This window comes from Saimiri boliviensis, chromosome 11, assembly GCF_048565385.1.
Source record: "Saimiri boliviensis isolate mSaiBol1 chromosome 11, mSaiBol1.pri, whole genome shotgun sequence".
Taxonomy (NCBI): domain Eukaryota; kingdom Metazoa; phylum Chordata; class Mammalia; order Primates; family Cebidae; genus Saimiri; species Saimiri boliviensis.
In genome coordinates, this window is record NC_133459.1 from 1,926,476 (window position 1) to 1,948,132 (window position 21,657).

The following is a 21,657-nucleotide window of genomic DNA, read 5'->3' on the forward strand; positions in this document are numbered from 1 at the left end:
TCCCGGGGAGGCCTCAGAACACTTACACACACGGTGGAAGGCAAAGGGGGAGTGAGCACTTCACACAGCTAGGGCAGGAGGGGCAGGGAGGCGTCATGCGCTTTTAAACAACCAGATCCTGCGAGAACTCGAGCACTGTGCAGCAGCCGATGGGGGACAGTGCTAAACCTTTCATGAGAACTTACCTCCCACAGGCCCCACCTCCAACACTGTGGATTACAGTTCAACATGACACTTGGCGGGGCCACGGATCCAAACCGTATCAGAGCCGTTCAGCACTGCCTCGAATCTTCCTCCTTCCCTTCCTCCAGCCTCTTCTCTCCACTCAGGACGGATGTCCAGGTGCACAGCCCAGAGCTCCGCCCCCCAAGAGGATGTCCCCTGACCCTGGTGAACTTCCGGGTGTCTAAGAAGTTGATTTTGACTATTTTGTTTGCCACGATTCTCTTTGCTTTTATGAGGGGTGGAACATGCGGGTCCTTCTTCCACTTCTGGAAATGCTTCTCTTCAGGACAGACTTGCAGAGAGGTCCGTCCAGCCCAAGGCAGACGTGCTTCTCGGTAACACGACTCCTGTGCTGGTGGATGGCTTTGCTGTATGCATTCCTTTCACTCGGGTTGTGTCAGGGAGCGTGGCTCTGTGCAGAAGTTTCCATTCTGGTTCTTGCCTCTTTGGATCTAAGGGCTTCAGTCCCTGTCCTGGGAGCCCATTGCAAGCTCCCTGAGGTCAAGAGCGGCCTCTGGGAACCACCCCAGGCAGCCCCAGCATTAGGTCACCACAACTACTATTTTGGGTCATGTTATTCATTTTGGGGCCTCTTTAAATTTCCATTACTCTTTTGCAAGCTCAGCTTTCCATTTAAAGCATGTGTATCCTATTTTACCTGACATTACTACACTACTTAAAACAAAAACAAAAACAAAAACAAAACAGGAGTAATCTTGGCTTATCTTGATCAGAATTCTCCCTGGAAAAGGCAGTTCTCTAAATTTTAAAACTCACAGAAATACACGCCACACGTGGCCAAGTGCAAAACGCAGAAACAGGAATGTCAGCCATGCCTCGGGCAGTGCGTGGGGGCGTCTCCCATGAAGACAGATGGGGTGGGCTAGCCTGGGCCCAGGGGTCTTCAGGCCCACCTCCTCCACCTACAGTCCTCACTGGAGGTGTTTAAGGACACCGAGTGAGGTGTCTGGATGCCCAGCAGCAGGACTAAGGGAACCTCCCTCAGCCCAGAGCCTCTGCCCGTCCACACTGGGCCTGCCATTCGTGGGCGGTGGTCCAGAACCCCTGGGATTATCATTAGGGCCTTGAGTGACACTTGAGAGGTGCCCTCTCCAGCACTTGGGGAAAGTGGCAGGTCCACAGGCCCAAGGTCCAGGACAGCAGGTGCCAGGAGGAGTGCGAGGCGGAGGGGGCACGCTGGGAGGGGACGGAGGAAGTTGGTGGCCCCGGAAGGGGATCAGTTTGTGTAAGAGAAGTTTCTGGACTGGGAATGAGGGTGGGGGCTAAAGGGCGAGTGGCCAAGAACTCCTGAGTGGGAGGAAGATGTGCATCTATCCAGTGAGGTTCAAACTCCCCAGGTGGGCCAAGGACAGACAGGTGGGAGAGGCTTCCAAGGGCTGTGGTTTTCTTAGAAAATGTGTCTGGGGCTTCCTGGCTGTCAGGATGCCCCCACACCTCCTCCCAGTGTCCCGGCCATCAGGATGCCCCTACATCTCCTCCCAGCGTCCCAGACGTCAGGATGCCCCCACACCCCCTCCCAGCGTCTCGGCCATCAGGGTGCCCCCCACACCCCCTCCCAGCGTCTCGGCCGTCAGGATGCCCCCGCACCCCCTCCCAGCTTGCAGGCATGACACCTACATGTCCCCGTGCGGGTCTGCTGTCCTTTCTTTCCCTGCTTCCCAAACACTCAGTGATTTCATCGGCTGCAGACTTGGCAGCAGTGGGCTGGGACTGAGCTCCCGGAGTTGCGGAGGCTGGGTGGGCCCCTTTAGACTGAGATCCAGCTGTTAGAAAGGTTGGTGAGAGCGTGGGCCGAGGGGTGTGGGGCGTGGAGTGTGGAACGCCGCTCCTTCCTCTGCGTCATCCTACGTCCGCGGCCATCCCTCCCCACTCTTTCCTACGCACAGGTCCTCAGAGCTTCGTGGGCACCATGTCACTTCAGCCTTCCAGCCACCTGGGCTTCCTCATCATTCTCTCTCCTTTGTTAAAAAACAAACAAACAAACAGAAACCCAGAGAGGCTGAGGGAGCTGCTCACGGCTGCAGAGCGGCTAAGGTGAAGACCTGGGGTTTGAACCCGGAAGTTTTCTCACCCTAGAGTCCATGTTCTTAACTGTAGTAACTTATCCTGAACATTCTTTTTTGAAGGGAGTTCCAGGCATCCAGCGAGCCAGCAACGAGGGCTCTCAGGGGCTCCTCCCTGAGTCAGGCTCCCTGGATGTGGGAATCTGGGTGTGTGTCTTTCTCCGGGGGGGTCGCGATGGCCGTGGTGGAGCAGGGGAGGGGAGGGTCACGAGCCGATCGCCGGGTCTCCAAGCGTCTCTGGACCATGAATTGCACTGCATAGAAAAAGCATCTATCCTCCAGCGCCTGCACAGTTGGTCACTGGCATGGGCCTCTCCGGGGAGTTCCCCACTTCCGGGGCAAGACGCCTCAGTTGGTAGAAAGCCGTTCTCCCGAGACAGGGGATGAAAGCCCTCTGCACCCTGCACTCCAGCAGCCTCGAGGTGGGGTCACTGAGGGTCCCGATGGCACCCACGACAGTCTGCCTCGGCCAGCCAGCAGTCCCCTGCTGCGTTCAGATCCGTGAGTTCACCACGTCCGCGCAAGGCACAGGCTGGCCACGCTTCTGCAGCTCAGTTCCTGGGAAGCCACCAGCAGAGGGCTGGCACTTGAACTCCAGTCCCCGGTAGTCTCCAGGCTGTCATTGACCCTCACCCAGCCCTTGGCCTGCCTGGAACTCTAGGCGCCTCTGCCTGGTCTAGCAGGCCTGGCTGGTGGCGGATGTGCTGGGAGTCAGAGCCCAGCTGCCTTAACAAGACTGTGGTTAGTGTGCTTGCTGGGCACTGGGGCAGCGGGAGGTGTCCCGTGGGTCACATGGACACCAGGTGTGTCCCCACCCCGTCCCAGAGCAGCAGCCCCGTCCCCACTCCCACCCCTCAGGAGTGTGGCCGAGACACCTGCCAGGACTCTTTCCTGTGCCGGGCACAGTGAGGCAGCAGTGACCAGAGGGTGCTGCCTTTTCAACCCGGGGGCCCCTTCTGGTGGAGGTGTACCCTTCTGGCAGCCACAGACCGGGAGTAAGGGCATCAAACCCGTGTTTCCACAGTGAGCCGCGTGGGACAACAGCAAGGGGAACCCCCCGTGCGTCCATGCCTTGGCTCACAGACCACACATTCTGCCCGTCATGGACACGGCATCGTGTCATCGGCGCTGGCTCGAGAAGTATCCTGCAAGCTAAAGGGCAGTGCCCACATCCTCGGGCGTCCTCTCTGAGCCAGCCTGGGCAGCTTGTGGAAGGACATGCCATCCCTGTCAGCCCAGCCAGTTCTGCAGGGAGGTCCGTGGTGGGGCCAGGAGGGCTACAATTGTGTAGCCTCAGCCCCTTCCTTCCTCCGACACCAGGGGGTCCTGTGGTCAGCAGCCACATGTCCAGTGACCCTTTGTTAGTGAATCTGGGCTCTTGGCTGTGGTGCATGAGAAGCAAGCCCTTACCTGGCACAGGCTTCAATCCCAGTCCTGATGGGCCCCATCCTATCCTCAGCTCTCAATTTCCCCACCCTGAACCCCCTCAGGTGCACAACCCTGGTGAGCTCCCAGCTCCATCTCCGTGCTGGCTTCAGTGTAGGGGCCACCCTTGGGGCCTGGGCCACGTCCAGGTGGTTCTGATGCCTCCCTTCCTTCTCATGATTGTCAAGGAGCAGAAGGATCCACAGAGCCGCAGGGCGAGGCCGGGGGAGCTCACGGGAGCCGGGCCATGTGCATGTGGATGGCTCCAAGCCTCACTGTGGGATGGATGGATGGATGGATTGGCAGGCTGGTGGACAGGTGGACAGGTGGACAGGTGGACGGATGGGCAGATGGAAAAGCATTCGTTTGCAGATGGGCAGCCCCAGAGCGTGTAGCTGGGGCTGTGTGTGCCACTCAAGTGCCACGTCCCTCCAGCCTCGGGGCTGCACCTACGCTGTTGCTCGGCTGTGACCGCAGCCAGCACTCCATGACCACATGCGTCCCGGAGGCCACACTGGTGACTTAGCTAGTGCTGTGACAGGGCTTGAGCGGGGGGTCCTGTCATCTGTTTCTGAACTGGAATGGCCAAACTCAAGAACCGGCAAACCCTCACCCGGGTCGCTCGGCCAGCAGAGGGTGATCTGTCCTGGCAGGAGTGGCCACGTGGAGGCCATGGGCAGTGCCCTCAGGGCTGCTCAGGCCCAAAGAGCGAAGTGAAGACGGCAGAAAAGGCTGTGGGAATGGTGGGAATCAGAGCACAGAGGAGGCTATGAGCCGTGAGTGGCAGCTCCTGGCACACTGAGCCCCGTGCGTCACCAGGGGACGGAGAGTGCCCAACAGCACAGCCAGTCGGCAGCATGAAGGTGCCTGAGGGAGCATGTAACCCGTAAATGTCACCCCAGGACTTGCCCTGCAGAGCTGGGGATACCGCGTGCCAGGATGCTCCATCACAGGCACCACTGCAGCCCTGGCTACCATTGCTTGTCACACGTGAAACTGGTTATCACGAAGAATCCCACGCTCAGAAGCCATACAGTCACCAACACGCCGCCAGGGCTGTTGTCGGTCCACGGGAGTGAGTCCTCGTAGGGATGTGCTCTGTGCCCGCTCTGGCTCAGCCTGGCCCTCAGGCTGTGAAAGAGATTCCCAAGGCTCACAAGCCCTGCTTCTGCCCACCAGACTGAGCCCAAGCCAGGACACAGGACCCTCTAGGCAGAGCTGATTGGCAGGCATGGACAGAGCCCCTGGGACTGAAGCTTTTCTTTGGAGCCTCCCACACTCGGGGCGAGGACCCTTGCTGCAGCTGCATCCACAGGCCGCAGGGGAAGGGGCTGGCACCAGGGGACCTGCGCCCAAAGAGTGGGGCCCTTGCTGAGTGGGGCTGCCTCCAGCTGGGATTGTGTGGCCCTTCCCCTCCAGGACCCTCTCATGTACCGGGTCAAGGCCGGTTGAGAAACACAGAGGCAGGACTTGGGATGAGCTGAGAACCAGGCAGGGCTGACGCTGCTCCTGCCCAGGACTCTGCCTGGGTGTTCTTTCCCTGTGCAGGAATGCGTTGCTCCCTGGTCTCCCATGGCACCCTCCACCGGCCCACCCTGTTTAACTCACCCTCAGCTCAGTCTGTTGTCTGACGTGTCATTTTCTTCATGGCACATATCCCACTTCAGCACCATCTTGTTTCAAATTTGCTGACAGCTCCCTTACCTCACCCCCTGCCCCCTGCTCTCGACTGCAGGCCAATGACTCGGCAGGTATCCTGACCTCGTCCCCAGCGTCTCAGTGCCTGCACGGAGGCTCAGACACACGGGGTACAGCGTCCAGTGGTGGGATGGCAGCTCTCGCCCAGGATGGAGGATGGAGGAGTGGGTGGAGAAGGAGCCGTGAGGGTGCACGGGCACTTGGGGCGAGGTGAGGACCTGGCCTCGTCCACACTAAATCACTTACACAGCATCCTCGAAGAGTCGGCCCTGGAGGAAACAGCCAAGGAAGGGGCTTTTGTGCTTTATGCCCTGTTTTGTTGGGCACATGAGAACCACTACTCTTCCCCCAGCATGGCCGACCCCTGCCCCAGGGCCCTGCACCCTCCTGCCCCTGCGCTGGGCTGCTCTGGCTAAATGATCTCATGGATACCTTGGGAACTGGGTGGCGACGCTCATGCCTGAGTAATGTCTACCTCCACGCTCTCCGGAGAATTGCAGTGCAGTACAGATGTTGCCAGGTTCTGCCACCACATTTTCCAGCCGGCCCTCTCCTGAGAGTCTGGGAAGGCAGGGCTGGGGAGGGGAGTGAGAGAAAGAGGTCAGCCTCCATTATTAGGTTGAAATCCCTTTTGGAAGGTGTCCTGCCTGTCCTAGGCAAGGATGCAGAGCAGGGTGGGGCATCACTCCCACAGGGCAGCTCAGCCAGCATCTCCCCAGGTTCTTCCTTGAATGTTCCCTTCAGCCCCGGGCAGGTGCGGACAGCCACGATTCCATTCTGATTGATTTGATCAAAGGTTTCTCTGTATTAAAGGCCCATATGCGGAAAACTCCAGCTCTGTGCATATCAGTCACTGCTTACTTAAGAGATGGCAATTTAACACTGGAAATCTGGCCATGTAAGTAGCACAGCCAAATTGAGCACTACTGGATGCCCAGTGATACAGTAGGAATGCATGTCCCTGTCCAAATCCCATGTTGAAATATAATCCTCAATCGTAGAGCTGGGGCCTGGTGGGAGGTGTTTAGATCATAGGGGTGGATGTTTCATGAATAGCTTGGGCCATCCCCTTGGTGATGAGTGAGCTCTTGCTCTGAGTCACATGAGATCTGGTCGTTTAAGAGTAGGTGGCACCTCTCCCCATCATACTCTGTCTCTTGCTCTTGCTCTGGCCATGTGACATGCCTACTCCCCCTTTACCTTCCACCATGACTGTAAGCTTCCTTAGACCTCCCTAGAAACCAAGCAGATGCCAGCACCATGCTTCCTGCAAGTCCTGCAGAACCATGAGCCAACTGAACCTCTTTTCTTTATAATTACTTGGTCTCAGGTATTTCTTTAGAGTGATGCACAACGTGCCAAATACAGAAAATTGGTACCAGGAGTGGCGTGTTGCTATAAAGATACCTGAAAATATGGAAGCAACTCTGAAACTGGGTAATGGGGACAAGTTGAAAGAGTTTTGAGGGCTCAGAAGAAGACAGGAAGATGAAAAAAAGTTTGGAACTTCTTAGAGACTGGAAAAATGGTTGTGACCCAAATGTTGATAGCAACATAAACACTGAAGTCTGGGCTGCGAAGGTCTCAGATGGAAATGAAAAACGTATTAGGAAACGGAGCAAAGATTACACATGTTATGCCTTAGCAAAGAGCTTGGCTGCTGCCTTCTTTTCCTGCCCTAGGGAACTGTAAAAGTTTGAACTTCATAGTGACGGTTTAGAGGATCTGGCAGGATAAACTTCTAAGCAGTGAAGTGTTTGAGATGTGGCCTGGCTGCTTCTAATAGCCTATGCTCAGATGCAGAAGCAAAGGAGTAACTTAAAGTTGGGACTTATATTAAAAGGGAAGCAGAGCATAAAAGCTTGGAAAATTTGCAGCCTGACCATGCGGCAAAGAAAAAAAAAAAAGAAGCTTTTTCAACAGAAGAATTCAAGCAGGCTGCAGAGAAACCACTTGCTAAAGAAATTCGCACGAGAGTGAAAAGGAGCCAAGTGCTAATATCCAAGACAATGAAAGAAAGGCCTTGAGGGCATTTCAGAGATCTCCCTAGTCTCCACTCCCATCTCCCTAGTCTCCACTCCCTGAGGCCTATGAGGACTAAATGATTTTGTGGGTCAGGCCCAGGACGCTGCTGCCCTGTGCAGCCTCAGGACACTGCTTTCTGCATCCTGGAGGCTCTGGGTCCAGCCTGGGCTCAAAGCGGCCCAGGTATAGCTCAGGTTGCAGGTCCAGAGGGTGCAAACCATAAGCCTTCCATGTGGTGATAAGCCTGCAGGTGCACAGAGTGCAAGAGTTGAGGCTTGGCAGCCTAGATTTCAGAGGATGTATGGAAAAGCCTGGATATCCATGCAGAAGCCTCCCGCAGGGGTGGAGCCCTCACAGAGAACCTCTACCAGGGCAGTGCCAAGGGGAAATCTGGAGTTGGAGTCGCCACACAGAGTCTCCAATGGGGCACTACTTAGTGGAACTGTGAAAAGGAAGCCATCCTCTTCCAGACCCTAGAGTGGTAGATTCACTGACAGCTTGCACCCTACACCTAGAAAAGCCACAGGTGTTCAACAACCTGTGCAAGCAGCTGTGGGGCTGTACCCTGCAAATCCACAGGGGTGGAGCTCCCCAGGGCCTTAAGGGCCCACCCCTTGCACCAGTGTGTCCTCAGTGTGGGACATGGAGTCAAAGGAGGTTATTTTGGAGCATTAAGATTTAATGACTGTCCTTCTTGGTTTCAGCTTTCACGGGGACTGTCCCTTTCTTTTGGTCAGTTTCTCCCTTTTGGAGCAGGAATGTTTACCCGGTGCCTCTGCCCCCATTGTGTCTTGGAAGTAAATAACTTGTTTTGATTTTACAGGCTCATAGGTAGAAGGAAAACATCTCTAGATGAGACTTTGGACTTGGGACTTGAACTTTTCAGTTAACACTGGGAATTAGAGTCAAGACTTTGGGGTACTGCTTGTAATGCATGACTATATTTTGCAACGTGAGAAGGATATGAGATTGTGGAGGGGCCAGGGGGGGACTTACACAGTTTAAATGTATGGCCCCACCCAAATCTCATGTTGAAATGTAATCCCCAGTCTTGGAGGTGGGGCCTGGTGGGTGATGATTGGATCACGGAGGAAGAGCCTTCAGGAATGCCTTGGGCCATCCTTTTGGTGATGAGTGAGTTCTTGCTTTGAGTTCACATGAGATCTAGTCATTTAAGAGTGTGGGACACCTCTCCCTCTGCCCCTCACTTGCTGCTGCTTTCACCATGTGAGGTGCCTGCTCCCTCTTTGCCTTCTGCCATGATTATAAGCTTCTTGAGGTCTTCCCAGAAGGTGACCAGATGCCAGCACCATGCTTCCTGTGAAGTCTGCAGAACCGTGAATGAGTTAATCCTCTTTTCTTTATAAATTACCCAGTCTTAAGTATTTATAGCAATGCAAGAATGGCCTAATATACCCAGTTAAATTTGAATTTCAGATGAACAAGGATAAATGTACTGAATAGTTATGTCCCATGGAATCAGGCAAGCCCGCTGGGGCAGGCTCAGGACCATACACCAGGCTGGCTCGCTGCTCGCCCACACTTCCTGGTTCCTATGCAGGTGGGCTTGGCCATCTGACTGGTCCTGACTGATAAGGTGTGAACAGAAGTGACATGCGTCACTTAGGCAGAGGCAGGGTCCTCCCACGTCTGTCGTGTGGACAACATGATGGGGCCCATCCCCTGGGCTCTGAGTGACCCCGTGGAGCCGAGTATGCAGACCCAGCATGTGGGGCAGGTGTGTCTGGTTCAGCCTTCCCTGCCCACTCCTGCGGGATGACGGAGCTGGACCAGCTACTCCACAGCTGTTATTGGCAGAATTCCCCAAGGGAAAGGTGGTTACTGACCACTCACATAGGAGGCCCAGAGCCCTGAACCCAGGGGCAAGAAGGGAGGGGATGACACAAGGCTCCAACAGGCAATGCCGGCTCCCTGGAGTGGCTCAGCTTGGCTCTCGTGGGCTCTTCCTCAGAGCAGCATTCTTTCATCCCGTCTAACAGAATGACCACCTCATCTGTCACAGAGTCCCCCAGCACGGCCCTGCTGGGGCTGCTTCCCTCTGGAGGTAGAAGTGTGGTCTGGCAATGGCGTATCCTCAGACCTGGGTGGGGAGCCTGAACTGTTTCCCTCTGCCACTTGATAAGGTCAGTGATGTGTTTGTTTCTGGAGAATCTTTGTCCTCACCTCCTAAAAGCCTAAAGCTGCTGCCAGTTGCCTGGAACCTGAAAATACAAGCCTGACATGGATGGGCTTTCCACTGAGATCTCTCTGGGGCAGAGATACTGAGCTGCAATGTGAGGCTGAGATCTGCTCATGTGGGGAGTCCCCCTTTTCAGGTCCCGGCACCCCCCAAGCCCCAGCCTCCACTTCTCCCCAGAGACTCTCCAAGGCCTCCATCATCCAAGCTGGGAAGGAAGTGTGAGACTGGAACTTGCCTTTGGGGTGCCTTCCACTCAAAGGCCCCGTGGGTCCTCCTAAAAAGAAAAAATAACAGCCAGCAAGAGGGAAAGTGGGTAATTTCTGAAAGGCAAGTTGGCAAGTGTGGTTTTCTCTCTGTGGACAGTGGACAGTGGGGGTTCACAGGGAAAGCTGACTGACGAAGGGGATCTGTGGGGCTCAGAGCACCCAAGGGCCACTGCAGAAGAATAGTGCGTTCATCTGTTTTCATGCTGCTGGTAAAGACGTGTTTGACATTGGGTAATTTATAAAGGAAGGGGGCCGGGCGCGGTGGCTCACACCTGTAATCCCAGGACTTTGAGTGGCAGAGACAGGTAGATCACCTGAGGTCAGGAGTTTGAGATCAGCCTGGCCAACATGGTGAAACTCTGTCTCCACTAAAAACATAAAAATTGGCTGGACTTGGTGGCACACACCTGTAATCCCAGCCACTCTGGAGGCTGAGGCAGGAGAATTGCTTGAATCCAGGAGGCAGAGGTTGCAATGAGCCAAGATCGTGCCATTGCATCTCAGTCTGGGGAAAAAGAAAACAAGTAAAAGAAAATAAAAGGAGGTTTAATGGACTCACAGTTCCACATGGCCGACGAAGCCTCACAATCACGGCGGACGGCAATGGAGGAGAAAGTCATGTCTTACATGACGCCTGGCAAGAGAGAGCATGTGCAGGGGACCCACGCTTTGTAAAACCATCAGATCCCATGAAACTTATTCACAAGAACAGCACGGGAAAGACCTGCCCCCATGATTCAATTACCTCCCACCGGTCTGGCCACAATATGTGGGAACGATGAAAGCTACAATTCAAGATGAGATTTGGGTGGAGACACAGCCAGACCATATCGAGTAGGGACACAAAAGAGAGGTGGAGCGTGTTGCAGCTCCGCAGCCCGGGGAAAGTTCTGACAGTTAGTCTGTGACTCTGATGAGCACGCGTCATTCATTTTCTATGGCTGTTTAAAACAGGATCTGAGAAACGCAGGCCTGACATGGATGGGGTTTCTGTGTCATTGTGCTCTCAGGATCTGGAGACCAGATGCCCAAAGCTAAGGTGTGGTCAGGGTCCTGCTGCCTCTGAGACTCGGGGTAGAGTTGGTCCTTGCTTCCTCCCGGCTTGTGGCCGGCCATCCCCGGCGTTTCTGGGCTTCGCCACCATCTGTGTCTCTTTGTCACGTGGCATTCTTTCTCTGTGTGTCTCTTCAAGTCATCGGGTTTAGGGCCCAGCCTAATCCAGTGCGGCCTCATTTCGACTTACCTGGTTCTATCTGCAAAGCCTCTATTTCCAAACAAAGTCATTCTAAAGGTTCCAGGTGGACGTCGTTCACCCGGTATCTGCAGGTACACGGACCCTTCTAAACTGAACGTGGGTTCTCAGGCCTGAATGAGCTGCAATTCCAGCCTCCTGGTCCCCAGCCATGGTCCTGACGTCTGGAATGAGGGGAAGCAGCAGGGGGGAAGGGGGCAGTTCTGCCAGGAGCCTCCTCCTCAGATGGCCTTGGCTGTGCGGGGCGTGTTGGGACGGCCACCCAGACCCTGATGCGCCCCACCCATAACAGGGGCTGGGTGGTCGAGCTGGCAGCATGCACACTCTCATCCAGGACACAGCCCGGGACCTGGGCGGCCGATGGCTTCTGCTGGGACCACTTCCATCTGGAAACCAGAAGGGTGTCCACAGAGAAGGGGCGGGCCCTCAGCTCCCCATCAGGGCTGGTGAGGCAGCAACCTCACCATGGAGGAAAATCCTTCCACCTGGAGCTGAAACTCCACGGAGATGATAAATCTCCCCACGTGTCGGCTTCCAGAAACGACGCCTGCCATTTGCAGATGAAAAATGTCGGCGGGCCGGCTGGAAGCCGCCGGAACATGGTAGAAAGGTTAGCGCTCCCACCTCTCCCCCGAACACAAAGCCTTTTCTTCTCCAGCTGGAAGCGAGCACGCCTCATGAATGCAAAGCGTTCTTTCAACATTCGACTTTAAATTCTTTGAATTAAATCCGGACCCTTCTGAGCCCTGTGTTCGCCCAGTTATTTATCACGGGCTAAGTGTAGAAGCCTGTTCGGCATCTCTGGGGACTGCTGGCTTAGGAGCTGCATCTGAAATGTTATAAACTATTTAAAACCAAAAGCCCGGCCGAGTCCAGTCAGAGGAGGGTTTGCAGGCCGCGCTGGGAGAACGCGCGGGGCCGGCACACACTCATTCCGCCCGGCTTTCCTCTGGGTAATCACTTTAATACACTTGAAAATAAACCTCTTCCCCACCGAGGCAGGGCGATTTTTTTCCGCTTATTTAGCAAACATTGATTTTTATTCTCTCCCCACGGGCCTGGCTCTCTGGAAATTAACAAGCCAGCTTTGTCCCCGCACCCCCGCCGCCCCCACCCCGCCGCCTCCCCAGGCCCCTGGCAGTCCCCCCGTCTGCCGGCAGGGGGCGAGGAAACCTCTCTTTTGAGGGCCCCACGCGGGTCTCCCTCGGGGCCGGCCTGCGCCTGGGCTCCTGGGACGCGGAGCCAGGCTTCTCCCCGGATGCCAGGGCAGATGAAGACCTGGTTCCTTCCGGAGGCCACACATCAGGACCTGCGTGCGATGCTGAAGAAGGAGGAACTGGGTGGGGGTTGTGGTTTGAAGCAGGGGCAGCCCAGGACAGCAACCCCCAAACTCAGGAGCCCTGCCGGGTGCCCCATGCTACCCCGGCACTCTCCCCAAAAGGCCCCCAGCCCTGCCCGGACGCTGGCCGATGCACTGTCCCTGCGGACAGCCGAGGAAACTGGGCTGGAGCAGCTGGGACTGGGTGGGAGCTCCTGGGGGTGACTCTGCGCCCCAATCCTGGGGACTTTGCCTATGCCCTGTCTGGTGGGGGGGCCTCCAGGATGGCCCTCGGTGTGCCCTTTCCGTCGGTGACCTGTCCCCTCCGCTGGGCTGACCAGCACGCTTCTGACGGGCGGAGAGCTGCACGGGCCAGGCCACTTCCCAGGGCGGTCCTGGCGAGGCCCCGGCCTCCGCCGCGCTGGCTCCTCCTCCTCTCTCTCACTTTGCTCCCTGTCTCTCTCTCCCTCCTCCTCTCTGTTTCTGTATCTCTGTCTCTGTGTCTCTGTCTCTGCGTCCTCCTCTCTCTGTCTCTGTGTCTCTGTCTCTGCCTCTTCCTCCTCCTCCTCTCTGTTTCTGTATCTCTTTTTGTCTCTGTGTCTTTCTCTGTCTCTCTCCCTCCTCCTCTCTCTGTCTCTGTGACTCTCTCTGTCTCTGTCTCTCTCTCTCTCTCTCTCTCTGTCTCTGTCTCGGTTCGGTCCCCCCAAGAGAAGCTGATGCCATGTGTGAAGCAGCCTGGAGAGGTCCGTGTGGCGAGGGATGGAGGCTGGACCACGGCCGTGTGAGCTCGGAGCCCGAAATCCCCTCTCAGGGGAGGCTGAGGCTTCCGATGAGGCCGAAGGCCCTGCCCGGAGCTTGGCTGCGGCCCGGTCAGGACCCGAGAGCCAAGTCACCCACCCGGCCGTGCCCAGGTTCCTGGCCCTCAGAGGTGTGAGATGATGAACACGTGTCTCCAGCTGCTGGTCTGTGGGGTCACTCCTCGCCCGGCCGGGAGGACGTGGCACCGCCTGCCCTGCACCCCATGCTGCAGCTTCTCCTGAGTGCCAGCCAGCCTGCAGGTCACAGCCCAGGTCACAGCCCTGAAAGTCACCGCACACATGTGAGCAGAGCTCCCGGGGGAGGTGGGCGTGGGCAGGGTCTGTTCTCACGCCTCAGCCCCCCCGTGCTGTGGCCTTGCCGGGACAACCTCAGGCCTGCCCCAGCCTCGCGTGCTGTGGACAGGGCACGGTGGGGGGGCCCAGTCCCCACAGCCCCCACCACACGAGTGCACGGAGCAAGAGGTTTCCAGTCCGGAGGAGAGAGGCCACCCTGTCCCCGGCAGGCAGCAAAGGCGCCACCCAGCCCCGACTTCCCATCCCTGCCTCCTGGTCCTCTGCTGCCCCCTGCTCTGTTCCTCCGGGGCAGAGGTGCCCGGCAGCTTGGCAGTGTCTGGGCTCACTCTCCCACTCCCTGCACCGGGGTCGGGGGCTCCCCACGCCCCGGCCCTGCAGTGAGGCACTGAGTCCTGCCCAGGGGAGGCGAAGCCCTGGATTTGAAAGTAACTACAGTCCTCACGACACCGGTGACCGAGCGGAGACAACCCGAGGACGCACACACTCGTGAGAGCTTTGCAGGCTGCGTGGCCTCCGAGCTGGGGCGACCTGGCCCATGAGCCCCGCTCCAGGCCCCTGGGGACCGAACGCTCCCCCGCAGAGTCCTCTGTGAAGCCGGTAAACACCCAGCGTGGTGGGGTCAGGAGATGGGGCCTTTGGGAGGTGATCAGGGCCCCCGCGAGGAGAGAGTGAGAGCGGAGCCCCTTCCCTGGCCGCCACTGAGGACACAGCCAGGGACGCCCTCACGGACCCCGCCACGCTGGCACCTGACCTCAGACTCCCCGGCTCAGAGCCGTGAGAGGTCAGGGGCCGCCGTCGGAGCCCAGGCTGTGGGTTTTGTGAGGATGCCCTCGGGACAGCAGCCCATCCCTGGGCACCACAGGGCGCTGTCCACCCGCCTCTGGCTGCGTGTGGACGATGCTGCTGACGTGTGGGCCTGGGTGCCGGGGCTTAGGCCGCCCTCATGGCTAGCACCTTCCCGACGCCCCCGAGGGAGACAGTCCTGGGGCTGCGTCTTCCAGCTCGGTCTGCGGTCGGGAGGAGGTCACAGAGCCTGGAAGCTGCCTCAGGGACGGCTCTTGTCCTTTTAGCCTCCAGAACCCAGTAACCCCAAACCTCCTTCTCAGGTTCCCGCCACACCTGTCCCAGGTGAGAGGCCACCTCTGCACCCAGTGTGTGCCAGGCAGGGCTCATCCCCTGCTGGGGAAGCTGGAGCCCCCGCTCCCCCGAGGCCACCCTGCTGGCCACTAGTTGGCTGAGGCTCTGGGCGCCACAGAAGGAAAAAGGGGTGGAGGGAGGAGAGAGAGAAAGGGAAGGAGGGAGGGAGGAGGGAAGGAAGGAAGAAGGGGGGAGGAGGGAAGAGGGAGGAAGGGGAGAGGAAGGGCAGGAGGGGGGAGGGAGAGAAGGAGGAAGGAGGAGAGGGAGGAGGGGAGGGAGGAGGGGAAGGAGGGAAGGGGAGGGAGGAGAGGGAGGGAGGGGAGGGAGGAGAGGGAGGGGAGGGAGGAGAGGAGGGAGGAGAGGGAGGAGGGGACGGAGGGAAGGGAGGGGAGGGAGGAGGGGAAGGAGGGAAGGGGAGGGAGGGGAGGGAGGAGAGGGAGGGGAGGGAGGAGAGGGAGGGAAGGGAGGAGAGGAGGAGGGGAGGGAGGAGGGGAGGGAGGAGAGGGAGGGGAAGGAGGAGAGGAAGGAGGGGAGGGAAGGGAGGGAGGGGAGGGAGGAGGGGTTGGCTGGAATGATGGATACTGGGCACGTAGACGGGTGGAGGGACTCAAGGGCTGAGCTGCGGGGAGAACGCTGGGGCTTGGGCCCTTCTGGGGTGACGGGCAGAGACGTACAGGAACAGCTTCCCAGGTCTCCTGCGGCCACTGTGAGTCCTGCGCTCCCCACAGCCCCTCACTCTTTCGAGGACAGTGTGCCTCCTGCTGTCTGAGCGTCGCTCTGTTCCTTCACTGCAGACGCCCGCGTGGGACCCTCAGCCTGCACGATCCGGCCACCAGATGGGGGTGGGTGCTAATGAGCCCAGACCACTGGTCACTAATGGGCTGAGGCCACCAGTGGCAGATGGAACCAGGGACAATTGGGCTGACAGAGAGGCCCCTCGCCCAGGGTTTGGGTGACCCGGACATCCTGGGCCAGGGCAGTGGGGGCAGGGGGTGCCCAGCAGATGCCAGGCTGCCCGCTCCAAGCTCAGGTGCCTGGAAGCTCCCTGGGACACCCATGTCCGTCCACCTCCTGCTCCAGTCTCAGGGACCCCACAGGGACGGGAGGTGGGTGGGGGGTGCTGGGCAAGTGGGAGGGGCTGTGCTGGGCGCGACCCCTCCAGCAGAAAGAAGAGCGAGGCTTCCTGGGCGGCCCGGCACGATGGCCCCAGAATCCTCTCAGGGTCAGCTCTGCCCTGGAGGGGACGGAGGCGCGGCCAGCTCACCCATAAACTTGTCCTAGCGATTTATGAGGCTTGGCCCGCACGGGTGGGGATAAGCCAAGGTGGGGCCGTGGCCTCTGGCTGGAGCAGGGAAGGAGGACGCCCTTCACCACAAACGCTCGCCAGGAGCTCCAAGTCCACTCAGCTACTGGGGGTTCCGTCCAGCTGGAGTCAAACCCCCCCGGGTGACAAGGACCCCCGCGGGTCTCACACAGGCCCCCTCAGGAGGTGCAGACCCAAGTAGTCAGAGGGTGGAAGGTGCTTCCTCCCGGCTGGTGTGCCCGGGTGCCCGGCGTCTCCCACCGCGGGCGGACGGGAGGAGGTGGAGGCTCCCGGTCACCTGAGAACCGACCGCGCGGAGGAATTTCTGCCCCAGAGGCAGCTGGAAAGCAGGGCAGCATCACCTAGGCTGCGGCTCATAAACCCGCTCAGTCTCCGTGCCCACGTGGTGCCAGCCGCAGACAGGGGCCAGGGGGCCTCGGTGCTGGAGTCTTCAGGGTCCTTCCTGCTTGCTCTGGCTCTGCCCATGGGGCGGGCAATTTTTCAGCCCGAGAGACACCATGCAGCCAGGATGGAGGGGCTGCCGAGCCGCAGCCGGGCCTCAGTGGGGCCCTGCCCCTGAGCTTCTCGGCTTCAACAGCAAACCCAGAGGTGACGGTGACGGAGCCAGCCTGGCCCTGGGTGTCCAAGGGTCCCGATGGCAACTGTGGAAGGACGACCCTGCCTGAGAATCGCTTCCCCCAAGGCCTACCAGCAACGTGGTGGGCGCCCCAGGGCCTGCTCTGCCGGGCACGTGCGCTCCCAGGATGGGTCAGGGCACCAGACCCAGGGCCAAGGGTCTCAGCGCTCCCAGGCTCAGCAGGGAGCGTGGAAACATTTAGGTAAAAGGGCCCTGGCCCAGGGTCAAGGCACCGCCGTGCCGCGGTTTGGCAGCTGCGCACTTAGGGGTAGGCCCCAGTCTCCTCCGAAGCGGGACTGGCCGGGGTCACGGGGGGACCCGGAAGAGCTGGAAACAGGTGGGAAGGCCCAGACCTAAGGTGAAGGCTGGGGAAGCAGCCGGGCCTGGGAGGGCAGGGACAGGAGCCTCCGTGTTTCTGCAGGACGTGTACCAGGGTAAGAGGCTGTGCCCGGGATGCTGTGACTGCCTTGCCAGGGCAGCAGGGCACGGAGGAATCTTGGCGGCCCCACAGCACCCTCCAGGAGCTCACAGCCCGGGTTTAGCGGCGTCCGCCTCCTACTCTGTCCTGCCTACAAATGCCCAAGGCCCTGGCCCGCCCTGGGCCACCTCCACGCTTCTGTGCACGTGACCCGAGAGCCCTCCCCACCCAGCATTGTCACCGCCTCCCACTGTGGCCACCAGCAGAGCCAAAATCTAGACAGTGTCAGAGCACGTTCCTCCTGGCTCAGCAGTGAGTGTCCAGCCACACCTGAGAACCAAGGGTGCAGCCCCGCTGTGACGGCTGCAGCTGGAACCCCAAGAAGCAAAACCCCAGGGAATGCTCTCCCCAAAACGTGAGACGTGATGGTGGATCTGGCCGTGCAGAGCCTGGGTCTGGGAGACCACACAGCCTGCTCCGTCATCCCAGCGGTGGGGACCTTCCCAGGCCAAGGCGACCTTGCCAGGCGTTGAGTGGAGAGGGCTTAGCTGGGGGCGGTGGGCCCAGGGGACATGAACCATCCCTGAGTGGCCCTCCCTCACCCTCCCGGGGCCACCTGGTCCCTGTCCGGGGCCATCTCTGGTAGCATCAGCTGACACTGAGCCAGTGCTCAGCAGGGCACGTGGCTGAGGGGTCCTCGCCCCTCTGCAGAGCCAGAGAGAGCTGCCCAGATCTCAACCCGGGTCTTCAAAGGGCTGCCCTGTGGACAGCCACACCTCGCCAGGACCCCAGGCGGTGCAGGTCAGCGGCGATGGGTCCACTTCCATCTCCCAGGACTGGTGCCTGTGGTCTGCCAGTTCTGCCTGGAGGGAAGCCTTGCTGCGCAGGGCGGTCCTTCTGTTGTGAGTGTGGCTGCACAGGAGAGTCAGAAAGGGATCCGTGAACGACTCACCTCACAGCCTGGGACCCGCCTGGAAGACAGCACTCAAGGCGGGACACCCTCTGCCCGGTAACACTATCTAATAGGAACAGGGCTGGGATGGCACCTGCCCCTGCCCCAGGACACTCTCCCAGTTCCCCAGCACCAGCCAGACCTCAGGTGACCTCCAGCAGGACCTATGGGGTGACCTGGATGTGGGCAGGCAGGAGTGCCATGGCCTGGGTCAGCAGGTTTCGGAAGGGGCCTCAGGGCCCCAGGCCACACCCATGGCTCAGCGCTTCTATCCACACCTACCGCCCCGGGGAGCCCAGGGTCCCCGAGATGACTGCAAGCTAGCCGTGCGGCCGGTGGCTGGCCAGTTTCCAGAGAAATGGAGATTTAAAAGCCACATCAGCACTAGCCTGTGTTTGACTCAGTTTCCCTCTGTGGATGCCCTTTGGGAAAATCCTTCACTAATTATCAAGTTTGTGTTGACCCCCACGCAGGGATTCGTGCTGCCCACTAAGCCGCATGTCAACAAGACACGTCTGTACTGCACACCAACGATGGGCATACACCACGCGTCTACCCCGCCCACCGCACACCAACGACGGGCATACACCACGCGTCTACCCCGCCCACCGCACACCAACGACGGGCATACACCACGCGTCTACCCCACCCACCCATCCCACGCATCTGTACGGCACATCCATACCTGTCTGTATCTTGTGTCTACACCACATGTCTGCAGCATGTGTCTAGACCGCCCATCTACAACATGTGTCTACACAGCCTGCTGGGTCAGCAGGCTCTGCAGGACATGCAGAGGAGGCCATCAGCAGCAGCCAAGGGGCTCCAGGAGGGCGTGAGCCCAGAAGGCATCCTCTGGGAGAACACTGGGGGACCGAGCTGGGCTTGGGGGTGACTGTGGACGCAACAGGAGAGGGCAAATGAACCTCATGTTCTCTAAGGCCACCTCTGCCCGCCTCAGGACGTGAAGCTGGCTCCCAAGTTTGAGCCCCTCCCACTTTCTCCCCAAGCTGAAGACCAAGCAGGGGTCTGAGTGCCAGGTGGGCACTGCTGTGGGTCCTCTGAGAGTCCAGAACTGGCGCCCTTGGCCTGGCCCGGCACCGCATTCCTGGTCATGCTCAGGCCTTGAGCCTTCGCAGCCGGCCATCTCTGAGCATTGCTCTTGGGCGTGGCCTGACTGCGGCAGCCCCTAGGCACATAGAGATGTCACAGGCTGCAGTCCCAGCTGCCCAAGTGAAACCAGAGGCCACATCTTCAGGGCTGCTGGGGTTCCCAACTCTGTGGGCCACTGGACTTCGCTCTGTGCTGGCACTTCGGAGTCTGCAGAGAGGAATGAGGGGCCCGGTGTATTCGTAGACAAAGGGCCAGCAGCCCAGAGGGCTTTGAATAGGGCCCACCTAGTGGGACAGAGACCTGGGGCTAACGCGAGGGAAGGAGGAGAAATCCCTGAGAGCTTCCTGGAGGAGTCACCATTCAGAAGCCCATTCTGAGTGCCTGTTGGGACAGAACTGCTTTCAGCACCCCTCCTGGTGCTTGGTTCCTCTCCTTAGCAAAGGGAAGTGCTGTCAACCCAGAGGCAGCAGCTCTGGGGCCAGAGATGCTGGTTTTCTGGGTGCACCCAGGCTGGGCTGCTTCTCCACTCTAAGGCTCAGCCTCCGCCTCAGCTCACAGGCTTATCAGCACTGCCCTGGGATGCACTGGCCTCCTGCTCTTGAGTGCCTCACCCTGCAGGGGATGGGGGCTCAGCCCCACCCCCGCCCAGGGCCCCTGAGGCTCAGGACAATTGTTGCCGGGGCTGGATTGTTACCTCGGAGACTCCGCCCTGGAAGCGGCCTCAGCAGGCCCGACCTGCGGCTGAGGGCGCGGTGCCAGCCCTGCCTGCCAGCCGCCCCGAGAGCCGAGGATCTCCGACCAGCGGCGCTGGAGGGCGGGTCTGGATTTGGATGAGGCTGAGAAGGGAACGCGGCCGGCATGTCGAACCCACACGCGTTAGACTCGCCCGCCGTGATTTTTGACAATGGCTCGGGGCTCTGCAAAGCGGGCCTGTCTGGGGAGTTTGGGCCCCGGCACGTGGTCAGCTCCATGGTGGGGCACCCCAAATTCCAGACGCCCTCGGCGGGAGCCCACCAGAAAAAATACTTTGTGGGGGAGGAGGCCCTGTACAAGCAGGAGGTGCTGCAGCTGCACGCCCCCATCGAGCGTGGCCTGATCACGGGGTGGGACGACACGGAGAGGCTCTGGAAGCATCTCTTCGAGTGGGAGCTGGGCGTGAAGCCCAGCGACCAGCCCCTGCTCACCACGGAGCCCTCCCTGAACCCCAGGGAGAACCGCGAGAAGATGGCGGAAGTCATGTTTGAGAAGTTCAGCGTCCCCGCCTTCTACCTGTCGGACCAGGCAGTGCTGGCGCTCTACGCCTCGGCCTGTGTCACGGGCCTGGTGGTGGACAGCGGGGATGGGGTCACCTGCACCGTCCCCATCTTCGAGGGCTACTCCCTGCCCCACGCGGTCACCAAGCTCCACGTGGCGGGCAGGGACATCACGGAGCTCCTCACGCGGCTGCTTCTGGCCAGTGGCCACACCTTCCCCTGCGTGCTGGACAGGGGCCTCGTGGACGACATCAAAAAGAAGCTGTGCTACGTGGCCTTGGAGCCCGAGAAGGAGCTTTCCCGGAGGCCGGAAGAGGGCCTGAGGGAGTACAAGCTGCCTGACGGGCACATCGTCAGCCTCGGGGACCCGCTGTACCAGGCGCCCGAGGCCCTGTTTGCACCAGAGCAGCTGGGCGGCCAGAGCCCCGGGCTCCCGAGGATGGTGTCCTCCAGCATCACTAAGTGTGATGCCGACATCCAGAAGATCCTCTTCGGGGAGATCGTGCTGTCGGGCGGCACCACCCTGCTCCACGGGCTGGACGACCGGCTTCTCAAGGAGCTGGAGCAGCTGGCCTCCAAGGGGACCCCCATCAAGATCACGGCTCCCCCCGACCGGTGGTTCTCCACCTGGATTGGAGCCTCCATCGTCACCTCTCTGAGCAGCTTCAAGCAGATGTGGGTCACCGACGCAGAATTCAGGGAGTTTGGGCCCTCTGTGGTGCAGAGAAGATGCTTCTGAGGGGCGCTGCTCTCGGGGCCCGGTGGGGAGAGAACCCGAGGCCTGGCTTTGGGAAACGTTCAATAAAGGACAGACGTCCGCGCGTCTGGCTACTCGGCCCAGTTCCTTCTTGGGGGCGGCAGCGAAGTTTCTGGCCCTGGCGGTGAATCTGTGGTGTCGGTCCACGCCCTCGCCCCCTTCGCTTTCTGCTAAGACAGCCCGGGCCGAGTGCAGGCCGGTCCGTCTACAGGGCCCCGGAGTCTGTACTCTTGACAAGGGTCTTAGGTGGGCAGAGAGAGTGGGCAGGGAGGGTGGGGACTAGCAGGTGCCACCTGGTTCTGAGGCCTCAGCAAGAAACCCCCACCGGTGTAGGTCCTTACCCGGCGCGCCAGGCCGGGGCTGAGCTCGTGGGAGGCTGGGCGGCTGGACAGGCGGAGCTGGGGTTCTCAGCGGACGGGAGCAGACGGGGGCAGACGGCATTGCCTGCTTAGGGCCCTCTGCACTCGGGGGTCCTGCTCCCA

At 59.6% G+C, this 21,657-nt stretch overlaps 1 protein-coding gene across 1 annotated transcript; it reads left to right on the plus strand.

The window, feature by feature from the left end:
* The first annotated feature begins 15,350 nt into the window (after positions 1-15,350).
* ACTRT2 (actin related protein T2) lies at positions 15,351-21,389 on the plus strand. The gene has a single exon (XM_003939636.4). The coding sequence runs from the start codon at positions 20,024-20,026 to the stop codon at positions 21,155-21,157; it is 1,134 nt and encodes a 377-aa protein (XP_003939685.1). The 5' UTR covers positions 15,351-20,023; the 3' UTR covers positions 21,158-21,389.
* Positions 21,390-21,657: the final 268 nt, after the last annotated feature.